The sequence below is a fragment of the Lonchura striata genome, chromosome 2 (genome assembly GCF_046129695.1).
Source record: "Lonchura striata isolate bLonStr1 chromosome 2, bLonStr1.mat, whole genome shotgun sequence".
Classification (NCBI taxonomy): Eukaryota; Metazoa; Chordata; class Aves; order Passeriformes; family Estrildidae; genus Lonchura; species Lonchura striata.
This window is the reverse complement of record NC_134604.1, coordinates 51,318,650-51,330,959: the sequence shown is the minus strand read 5'-3', so window position 1 is coordinate 51,330,959 and position 12,310 is coordinate 51,318,650. Positions and strand designations below refer to the sequence as shown.

Below are 12,310 nucleotides of genomic sequence, written 5' to 3'. Positions count from 1 at the left end.
AAGTGCAGAGCAGCCACAGATGATGAGCTCCATGTATTCTGCTAGCATGGATTTTTGGGACATAAATCCTGTCACTGACATGCAAGTTGGTAAATTCCATCTAGTTTTCCATATGTCTGTACAGTGAGAAAGCATGACAGAATATATAAAAGGGAGGGCAAAACATGAAGGACAGAATAAAATCTTTAGCTCTTGCAAGATTTAGGCTCAGTCTCTGTTATACCAGAGATTTCTGATATATCCATGATCAAGCTCCTTAGCCCCTCTATGTATAAAGATAATTGCTTTGTTCTGCATCACAGGAGTATTTCCTGATGTGAAGACTAAAACCATTAAAGACTGCAAAGTTGTTCAGATATTACAATGACAAAATTTCTAGTAGATTTCCAGTTACTCCTGGCATAGCTCAAAACAATTTATCTGAGACAGCCACAAGGCTGCAAATTGGAATCAGTAGCACAAATAAAAAAGTATCTATTTACTAAAATTTATATTCATGCAGAAACATTATAATAGTTTAAGTTTCCTCTGAAAATAAATAACCAAAATTTAACAAACTGATTTTGGACTAGCTACTTTTTGTAGATTTAAAAAATCAGTGTTTTTTCATGAATAATCTGTCCTTAAACAGTTTCTCAGAACTATTATGCAAAAACACGCTTTTTTTCAGCTGGATGACTAATTTTGTTTTGTTTCAACATACTTATTTACACTAGCAGTTGAAAAGAATTGCAAACTCTTAACACATTCTATTGAACATCTGCTAAAGACCAACTTTGCTTCTTTAGCTATTTTTTAAATATGGTTACTCTTGCAAGCTTCATGGCCAAAATGAGTTGCTTATTTCAAAACAGAAAGAAAAAGGAGGCAGCTATGAAAAGATTTTAATATTAGATGTACCAACAGAAGTCATAATTTTGCAAAGAACCTAGAAAGTAGGATAATATGCTAATACACATTAGCAAAGTTCAGGGCTGCCACATTGAGGGCCATTTATCGATTTGGCTCAGATGATTTTGAGTCATACTTAGTAAATATTTTCAGATCTTTTTGAAAGTCAGTTAGTTTGGGATTCTTTAAAAATAATTTTAAAAATACCCACAACTTTTTTTCCCTATTTGACTTTTTCCTATCTCAGTCAAATGCTATGTTAAATGTAAGCTAGTCCACAAATAACAGGGGAGCACGATCTAGAGAAATTATCTCATGCATGTTTGTGTGTAAAAGTGATAGGAGTGGCATAGGCATTCCCTTTAGAATTAAAACAGTGCTAAATATATTTTTATTCCATATATACAATAAACTATGAATTTCCATTTAATATAACCCAAGTATAGAATGTTGTATATATTCAAAGTAATTCTAAAAGAGCAAAAGGGGCTTGGTTCAACATCTGCTATGATTTGAGTCAGACTTCTACAGCCTGTAAGGCTGCTTCCAGCTGCTGCTCCAGAAAGGCCTGGATCTTCTGGAGGCATGATGTAGATGTCTCAGATGCACTGCAGCATCTCCAATACCACAAGTCATCTACTCATGGACAACTAAATAACTTTTTAACTTTTTAACTTTTTAAATCTTTTTAAGATAAGTATATCTTAACTTCTCTCTGAAAACCTCATTTCAGAGTTTCAGATGTGCAGGGATAAGATAGAAAATGGATTATGACCTGTCTTGGTAGATCAGCTCACATGGCTTATTTAGAAAATTTTTCTTCTTTGATGCAGATGGCGGCTTATAGTCAAAAAAGGCCACTGAATAGTATGGTGACCATTCATATTTAATGGTTTATGCCTCATTGGACTTGAAATTAAAGATTTGAAATCTAACCTGGGTTGGATGCTTCTTTTTACCTACTCAAGCTGTAGCACCTTTCAGGAAGGACATATGGATTTCCCTGTCTAATAGATTTCCTCCTATGTGTGCTAAATGGATGAAGTAACTTCCTGGCTACTAGTCTACTTTATAGTTCTCCAAAGCACAGTACTTTTAGAAGAACTGAAAAATATTACTGTTATTTTGGTGTAAGAGTTATCGCCCTTATTCTTCACACAAGTCACAGGGAAAGTGCATCTATTAGAAAAATCTCAAATAATTAAATATTTTGACATCCATTGATGGTGAGGCCTTAAGGATTTAATAGAAGAATGCAACACTAATACTGAAAGATTAAATTCCCTTATATGGGCATAATACACAAACATCAGGAAGTTTTAAATCTTTATAAAGCTTTAAAAAACTAATGCCAAGAAACAATCCTCTTTATGACATATCTTAACATGATGTGATGTTACTTTCCAGCACTTGTCTAAGATGTAGTAAATGTGGCAGAAGAAAAAAAAACATAAGAAAGAAAAAAAGAGAAAGCTCTCTACACACTCTATAGGCAAATACAGATAAACAGCTTACAGCCAGCAGATCTAGCTTCTCAGAACATTCAGGATTATGGTTCAGCTATGAATGAACTAGAAATCCACTTTATTTATACCTGTTTCATGTAGGCTATAGAAATACTATTTCACCGAAACAATGTTGTTTTAATCAATTTTTCATCCTGGTTTATAAAAAAATCAAGCCTTTTAGCTTTTTCTCTAAAAGGAAAAATGTTATTTATTTTTTAGCTGATGACACTATGCTAGAAATGTATGTTCTACCTGCCTGATCAGGTTTCAGTCACTTTCTGAGGGAGAAGATGAAGGGAAGACAGTACTTCTGGGAAACAAAAATACTCAGGATGGTGCCTTGCAGGGCCCATCCTTCCCAGGTAGCAAGCAACTGGGCTGACCCCAGAAGTCTATTAGGTAAGAATTCATCCATCCTATCCTTCCCTCTTTGAATAAGATGAACATGTACGATGAATGAAAATGAAAGTCAAAACAATTCTATATAAAGCCTCTGGAGCACAGTGTGGGATTTTTTTAATATTCATATTGTCCTGAATTTTCCCACTTGACTCTGTTCATGCTTAGTCATTAATTTTACATACAGTTTCTTTAAAAACACTATGTTGGAAGAAAATCTGATTGATTAACCATTCATCTTAGTAGAAAAGTCAGGAATATATTTGATTTCCTCCAGCCCCATATATATACGGCTATAAAATGAGACGTAAATTGCAATAGATAGCAATTTCAAATAAAATGTGAAAAATTTTATGTAAGAGTACTTTGCAGCATATATATAACTGTATATTCACTCTGTGCCTTTCCTTTGCTTTTTGGGTAATAGATAACAGGATTATGTACCTTGAAGTTTAAAGGTGTAGCTAACAATGACCTATGAACACTATGAATCAATTGTCTATTTATAGGTTACTGCCTGCAATCAATATCACCTTCTGTTTAAGTTAATCAATGTTGTCTTTAATTGATTAGCTTGGGTTGAAAATCTGCCAAAGTGCTGACTCCTGGGCAGGGGGATAGGGAACATACTTATTGCTGTTTGGTTTCCATGCATCGTAAGATAATTTCAGTATTTATCCATGGTCAATGAAATATGAAACAAAATAAATCTTTAACGTCTGTCTCCTCATCAAGTATTCCAGTATCAACAGTAAAAGACAGATGAACTGCAAAGAGATGTCTTAAATGTCTACTGTAGAATCTAGGCTTAAAAGCTAAACTATACTGGATACTGTCGAACCAAAAAAATCTGTAAAACAAGTGTCTTTAAAACTTGTGAGCTGATAAAGCTAGAAAGGCTTAGGGGAAATAAAATAAAATGTTTAAATTAGTGTGCATAGAGAGAGCCAAGCTCTTACTAAAATGTATAAAAATTAAAAGAACCTATTTTCAGAGATGTATCTCTGCAACAGTAATGAAATTCAAGGTGGTGCACACAGATTAATGTTGTTATTTATTATTATGTATATAATTTCATTGAAGTGAATAGCACTGTTCACATGAATAATAAGTGCATGACCCTGACATTAATACAAGGTGTTACACAGTGAAGTCAAAAAGCAGATGAAGTTTAAGGCACTAATCAGAAGAAAAATGAAGCATTATGTGTTACTGCAAATAAGAACAGTGTTGAACCAGCAAATAGTTTATGAAGACCGAACAAAAATAAAATAGAATCAGGTGGACTATCCAAAGGGAGTTAGTCAGGCAGCTCCACTAAATGTCACTGAGGGTTAGACACTAATATTCTAACAGTGTCTCACCCTTAAGACCATCACTATGTCTGAAAATAAATTTTCTTTTGAGCATGAGAAAAGCAAAAGAGAAGAGCAATGCAGAAAACACACTACCCTTTGGCTTCTATAATTGAACAGTGCGTGTGCATACGTTTTCACCAATGCATCAATTCGTTTGACAAACTCTGGCATGCAGAGAAGAATCAATAACAAAACAGCAAATATCACTCCCCAGTGGGTCACTACAATGACTTTGCTCCATTCTGTTGTCTTTCCCACAGGTTTCTGCTAGCTCAAATCACTACTCCTACCTAGAGAGGTGCTAGAATTACCCAAAGGAGAACAGTCACATTAGGCATAGGCATAGGCATAGGCATAGACATAGGCAGTCTTGTCTTATGCCTACAGTTAACCAAAACTGTAGAGACTGAAATCAGTTGTCTTACTGAGCTTTAGAAATTTAAAAAATGAAAAATTCAATGAAGAAACCTGAAAATCAGACAGGTAAAAAGAAAACTGCAAAATCTATCTGCCTGATTGCTGAAAATCACATTTTCACAAAGCACATTATTTCACATCGACAGAACTTCAAAATGCTTCTTAACTCCTAAGCTAAATAAAATAATTTTTATTGGCAAATTAAATGGAAATTATTGGGGTTTTTGCTTGGGTTTTTGGGTATGTTTTGTTTTGTTTTGGTTTTGGGGGTTTTTTGTTTGTTTTTTTTTTTTCCTGTTTTTTTTAGTTGGACCTAATGGGATAACAGGCTAAGTGACCTAAAATCACAGAAATGTTCATCTCCAAACAAGTCAGTCAACTGTTTTGTCTTTGCTGCTTCACAGAACCTTTCTATATTTCTATGGGTCTAGAATAGTCAGCTGTTTGTTTCCATAAACAGCCTAGCTAAGTAGCAGATGTTTCCTTGGGCAGTTATTCAACATATCTAGAAAAAAAAAAATCCCTTTGCCTTCCAGGCTTCTGACAGCTTGTTTCCAGCTCCTGACTTCTTTTCCCTGCTGAAATGTTCAACCTTTATAGTAGGCCTGCACAACAGGTGGGCTGTGGGTCTCTTGCAGTTTTTCAAACCATTTGTTTGGCCCTTCAGCTGCTGAGAAGCATCATGTACTGTTTGATTTGCCCAGCTGCCAAGAGGCAGCAACAAGATGTCCAGCAGAAAATGCGTATCTCCTGCCTGGTCACTGATCCCTCAGAATGCATGAGCCTCCTAGTCAGCCACCTGGTCAACCAGCAGCCACATGGCTCCAGAACATAGACACATGTTACCTTGCAGGTCAAGGAAGTGACGTATTAAGAAATATTTGGGATATTCAGTAGCAGGGGAAGAGGTGAAACAGAGGTAGAAGGAAAATGAGAAAGCAACAATAGAGGGGAAGCTGAAACACTGTTGAAATGGGTTGACAGAGAAGAAGGAATGTCACATGGGAAAGTGAAAATGTATTTTCATTCTGCAAACGACCTGATATATTCATTTGGGAATTCTGGCTCTATACTAAAACCAAGCACCTTTCTGCTAAAAGTCCCATGCAATAGTAAATGAGTAACGATAAATCCATAGTACTTACTAAATGGTGATAAAACCAGAACAACTGATGAGCAAGTGTCAATTGAATAAAAATGCAGAATTTACAAGTTGATACACATAGAAAGACATTTAGCAGTTCCAAGAGTTTTAATTAGGATAAAAAGGCAAGAAAAAAATCTTGGTAAAATGTATAGAGTCAGGTGCTTTCCTTAGGTTTAATCAATTAACACTTTAGAGAACATATGGCCATTGTTTTACATGGCATTATACAGATGGATGACCTCGTCTTTATGCAGCTATGGATGCAAATGGAATTGCTTTTGATAAAGGTGAATGTGGAAAGGAACAGACAGAAATACAGAGATAGGAGAAGAAATGCAGAGATAGGAGATATAAAGATGCAATTCTTGAAAGGACTCTAAAGTTAAAAGAAATGTACTTAGCACTGGTCATCACAGTCAATACCATTCAGAAAATAAATTAAGACTAAACAGAAGACATCTTAGTTAAATATGCTGCAAAGAATTGTGATGTCCCTGGAAAAGAAATACATGTTCTATCATTTGAGGATATCAAAAACTATTTTTAAAAAATCATTAGCTAATTTGAGAGTAGCCATGCACTGGAAAATGTATCCTCTCTATGATCAGCAAACAACAGTAATCTTCTCTAAGTCTACAAACATGAACTCATAAAAATACTCAAGATTTACAGAAATTAGGACAAGTCTGATGTGATAGGAATTGGAAATAAGGACAGAAAACGTGACTGGGGGCGTGACTGAGACTGGCTAAATACATACATAGAAACACAGAAACCAGGGCACTGGAAGACACTGTGAAATAAAGTACTAAAAATGATTGGCTGACAACAACTGAGACTGAAGTTGGGGGACTGAATTCTTTACATTAATAGACAAGAACTGAACCCAGTTGTTGAGAACACAAGGAAAGAGGAGAAACAGAACACAGATAGGGCAAGAAAGTAAAGCAAAGTCACATGAGGTTTCTTAGAAGGAAAAGTCATGGTGAGTAACTGGACATGTCGTATATGGATAGAATGTTATGAGTCAGTGTTGAGACACCTAGATCTTGATTAACAAGGATATTAGGCAAAAGAAGTCAAAACTTTTGGGGCTGGAATTATGACTGGATATAAAAAGAAACTTGCCTTGAAAGGTGTGAGGAAAAATGGATCAAGAAAGACATTCGGAAATTTGGAAGTTGCTATTAACATTGATAGAAAACCCAGAAATTAGGGAGAGCCAAGAAAAAGGAAAGGTTGATGGAGACACTGTTAGAGGTGATACAGACTGCAAGAAAAGTGAAAGGAAGATTCTGTGCCCAAGAGCATGAAATATATCCCTAAGATTGTCTTTATCTCAGGAAGTATCTGTAAAACTGCCATAGCAAAATGGTCATTTCTTCGGCCACACTGCTCATATTATGGTATCACAGTCTATCAGTTGCTTGATTAGCTTTATCACTGAATCTTAAAATTCAGGTCTGTATGGTTTTCAGATGTTGTCTCACAGAGAAACTTCTGACCTTGCAGTTTATTTGTTAAGAAGACAACCCTAGGAGTCGGGTACCTAGGACATTGTTGAAGCAAAGCCCACAGCTGTCAGGAAATGCCAAAGTTAAGATTTAATATATGAAAGAAATTTAGGTAACAATTTACAACTATTCTCTAAAGCATGATGTCTATTTATGGAAATATTATACATAAATGGAATATTATATAAAACATTACAAGACACACTGACCACTGAAGATGAAGAACGTATTGGATAGATATCCCTTTATTCACCTATATTTTTGTCCCCTGCACTGAATGAGACAAGGTACTGTGAAAAACACAGTATCTAATCACATAATTAAAGATTGTATCATGACACATACACAAAGACACTTGAACAAAGGTGCGGAAGACAACCTTAATTCTACCATTTCCTAATTTTGGAATGCTTGACTTCACAGCCTTGATAACAGCTTTTTCCAATAAAGTTTTTGATCTCATAAAAAATATCATCACATATTTCCACACACTTTTGTCCAAGATTTATATATCAGAAATAGAACTGTGTGCAGTAGCTTCACAGAACCACCAGAAGCTCCTTTTCCTTGTGGAAGTCCTGCAGATACCCATCTTTCAAACACAAATATAAAAAGCAAGAATCAAGGATTATCATTTGCTGAGATTATTACGTGGATTTTGCATGTTGAAAAATAAGATTAAACAAGTTTCAAACCAATACAGAAACAATTTAGGTTAGGCTTCAGGGCAAAAGACTAAAGCTGTATATAGGCAATTTTTACTAATGTGGAGGGCAAATGCAGGGCAGCTTTCCCCTAATGTTTGGGCAGCAAAATGTGCACTTGCAATGGGCAAATTTAAATAATAATTTCTTTCTTGTTCTTGTTCAGTAGTCTGCAAAGGAACTTCATACAGGACCAGTGTACCAAGTTGCTTATATTTTCTTTTTCTATTCCTGGATCTGTTCAACATCTCTATTTCCTGCCTTGTCCCTTCTAGGAGGGCAAAAAGACAGATAGCCCAGGAATGTTTTGTGAGTATGGTAGATGAGTGGGTCTTTTTCTTACACCAGGAAGGTATAAACTGAAACCACTTAGCATTACACTTAACTGAATTGTTAATGTGAGCTTACAGAAGAGGTGGAGAACTAAAGAAAGGGAAGATATTGGTAGAAAAGGGCTTAGAAAGTGTAAGTTCATTTTGATAAGGAACAGAGAGAGTAAATAACAAACACATTTGGAGAAAGGCTGATAATGTGCTAGAAGAAAAAAATAATACTTGCAGCAGAGTAGAGAACCGAGGTGTGAAAATGGACAAGCAGAATAAATTTTCTGCTAGAGGAGAATGCATAGCTGAGGAAAAAACTGAGAGTGAGCAGGATGGAAGAACTTTGAGAACATATAAAATGCAAAGGACTTATAGCAACATAAACAAACATTTGGGGTAAAAAAACAGATATTCCTGAGAATTCAGGAAACTGAGCAGAGTAAGAAGACTTAGAGCTGATTTCAGGACCAGCTGGAATGACAGCATACAGAAGCTGGAAGTTATTTGGTAGAAAGCAGAAAAGGTACAAGCCAAGGCAACTGCTAGTAAATTTGGAATAAATGGAAAAAACAAAAAAATAGCAGCATGAAAGAGGAAAAAATTGATTAATCTTCCTCTTCTTACCAGGATAACTTTCGGATAATAGAACAAAACTATTTGTGAGCAATTTGGCAAAAGGAGCACATGACAGGAACATGACAAGGAAAGAATGGCCAATGGTGAAGATGGAGCAGAACTAGAACACTTTTAGAGGATTTTAGATAATGTGTGTGATTGGTATTTAAATAGAATGAAAATGAAAGTACAGGACTTGGGAGGGAAACTACTGGGATATAGAAAATTTGGAATGTGGGATATGTAGAGGAAAAGAAAACATAATGTAGGCAGGCAAATATATGGTAAGTAACTAGATGGAGAAGAAAATTAAATGGAAATAAGAAAATAAAAGCAGCAGTAAATGTCATTGTTCTAGTGCTTAGTAAGAGGTCTGTTAACAAAACAGTATATAAAAGTCAAACATTATCTTTGTATGGTACCTTTTTGTGTGGGATGAGGGGGTCTTGGGAAACCGGATTGGGAGCTAGGCATAGGCATCTAGTGAACCTACAATATGTATGGAGAAGAGGATAATCTGCTTTATTATTATTTAAAACAGAAGCAAAGAAAACATTTAAAACCAGTGTCTTCACCAGTTCCTAATAGCTCAGTATCTCTTTCTATCACTCAAAAAAAAAAAAAAAACCAAAAAACATAAGTACATCTGAGACCCAAATTTGAATTATTTATTATGATTATTTGTTAACGTTTTATGGATATTGAAGCAAACTGTTATCTACTCAGTATTTAAAAAACTCAAACACAACCCTAAAATACCCTCCATTGCTTCTTTTAATAGTCTTGTATTCAAATTCCTTTTTATTATTGCTCCCATTTTACAAAAGACTTTACATGCACTAAAAATGAATCTAAATGAGTGCTACACAATGAAAAAATAGAACAGAACATACCCCCTTATTGACAAATGCAATTATCTTCTATGCTTAAATTAGTTCTATTCCTTACTCTTCAAAGTGATACTTAAAAATAGCAACATTAGATATAACTTCAAGTTGACAAGTATCCATTTATTTATAATACATAGTAAACAAAATCTTTAGTTTTAATTATTATTTTCTTGCATATTTTTTTTAAATGCTGAAATTACACTTTGTATTTCAATTATATCACTTCCCTACAGAGCACTGAAGCCTTCCTACCTTTGTTTGCTTAGTTATAGAACTACATAGCATGCTCAACACAGTAAATTGAAAAATGATTGTGGATAAAAAGACTATTACCCCAGGTATGCTTAGATACTGAAACACAGATATATTTTTGAGAGAAAGTATTTCCATAGTAAATATTTTTCCCCAGAACCTGCAAGATGCAAGAAGTGGTATTATATTTTTAATTATGGAACATACTGTACATAGAATATAATAAATATTTGTATATTATATTTCTTCTATAGTGCATTCCAAAGTATACAAAATATCATTTACAAATGAAATGTAAGGACACAATTGAAATTTTGTATAATTTTGACAATATGATCTTTGTTGCCCCGAACAAAACCCAAGAAAGTACTGAAAAATATTTCAGCCCCTGGAAAATTTTTGCAGATAAAGGGCCCCATCTGTACTGAGCATGCTTATTCCAAAGCTTCAGGAATTAAGTGGTTCTTTTCCTGCAATTCTTTTCCCTCACTCCTGCTTAAAACTGTCATGCTAAATACTGAAATTGGAACAGAATGCTCTCAGTGTTTCCGTCCCTGATATTCAGGCAGGTACACGAAAAGAAACAGAAATGTACTGAAACCAGGAGAGAATGTGAGCCTGACCAGGGAGACGGGGGAAGCAGACGCTACACATGGAGATGTGCTTTGCAGCAGGCAAAGCTGGTAACAGGGAATGTCAATGCAGCTCTTGATATGACTGGGTAAGGGGAGGAGGCAACAGGAAGGGTCCAACAGAGGCAGGAGGTCATGGAGAGAGAAAGAGCTTGTAATTAAGGAAATAATTAGGGCGGCATGAAACTAAGTTCAGAAGAGAATGATTGAAGAATGTGAATCTGGGGGAAAAAGAAGAGCAATGTAACGCAGAGCAAGGAAAAGTGTTAGGTTAGCAATTGACAAAAGGTGGGATTGGAGTGAGAAAGAAGAAGGAAGGAATTGGGACATATACACAGGGATACATAGCAAGGGGGACACAGAGAAAAGGGAGTTTATGGTGAAGGGAAATCCTTCTTCCAATATCGGAAATGAACACAAAGAGTCCAGACATTTGGCATGACTTGCCTGCTATTAACTGTTTCTTAAACTATTTCTGAAGCCTGTCACCCTATAATGACTGATTTACATTGACAATATGTTCCTATAGTTACATTTGTGTTGTAGGGTTACATATTGGAGTAGACCTAAAAGTTCTGAACTGCTGTATGATGATTGAGCTGAATACATTAAATTGAAAGACACAAAAACTGTTATTTCTTGCTTCTTCTTTCCTTTTAAAAACCCTCTGCTTTAGTTCTATGTTGAGAGTACAAAGTAGATACAGGAAATGTCAGAATTAAGGTTGCCTTTGCAATATGATTCAATATCACATCAGAAAATATCATGGTCCAATCTTGAACTAAATAATCATCTGTGGATTTTAATTTTGTTTTTAATGTGTATCACCTGGGACAGATGAATCAAGGAAAAGTCATTACTGAGAATGTCTCCCATAAATCTTTGATTTCACTTATTGCAAAATGGAAATATATGAAATGAGCAGAGGATAGCTGGGAAAGAATGAATAGTCATAGTTCAAAAGCTGAAGTGTTATTCCTATATAGTTTGGGATAAATCCTTTAGAATACATACTTTCAAAATTGTGTTGCTCATATTATAAATATCCAACTTTATATTTTAGCCTATGAGCAAGACTCAGTTCAACAGGAACAGTGATTTGATTACACCTGCATGCTTCTGCCAAAAATGCAAATTATCCTGAAAAATTAGGTCCTTGATACTTGACAGTTAAGCAATATGTCATCTTAATCTGTATTTGATTCTGTTTCCCAGCTATCAAATTGGAATACTCCAAATATCTCCCTGTAAGAATGCTCTGAAGATGGAGCAATTAATGTTTGCAATGAGTACAAGTACTGCAGTGACTGGTGCTGCAGCATGACCTCCCTAGAAATCAGAAGTCTGTTTTAGCATCAAAAGAAGTAACAAAATGGCTGGATTATAACAAAATGAAATAGTGGCTGAGTTCTTACCAAATTAATTATATCAAATGGTGCTTCGAATAATGTGCATATTTTATGGGAAGGAAGGCAGGATTCAGGGGTAACAGACCTCATAACATATTCACTTCCCAGGCAACATTTAATCTGGCATATTCCAATTTCTGTGCTATTGACTTTGCAGACATAACTTGCTTTAAATGTCTTTGTTTATATATGCGTGTTTGTCTTTCATAAGAACTTATTGCATCTTTGATATTTGTTTATATGTTCAATCC

The 12,310-nt window shown here is 35.1% G+C and overlaps 1 protein-coding gene across 5 annotated transcripts in view; it reads right to left on the bottom strand.

Moving 5' to 3' along the window:
- DACH1 (dachshund family transcription factor 1) overlaps positions 1-12,310 on the bottom strand; it is a 353,160-nt gene that overhangs the window by 22,619 nt on the left and 318,231 nt on the right. For 2 of the 5 annotated variants that reach the window (XM_021548063.3, XM_021548066.2), the window contains exon 11: positions 9,299-9,365. The exons of the other annotated variants lie outside the window; for them this stretch is intronic. In XM_021548063.3, the coding sequence (XP_021403738.2) occupies positions 9,343-9,365 (23 nt within the window). In that variant the 3' untranslated portion in view covers positions 9,299-9,342. The remainder of the gene's footprint in view (positions 1-9,298; positions 9,366-12,310) is intronic. 5 annotated transcript variants of the gene reach the window in all.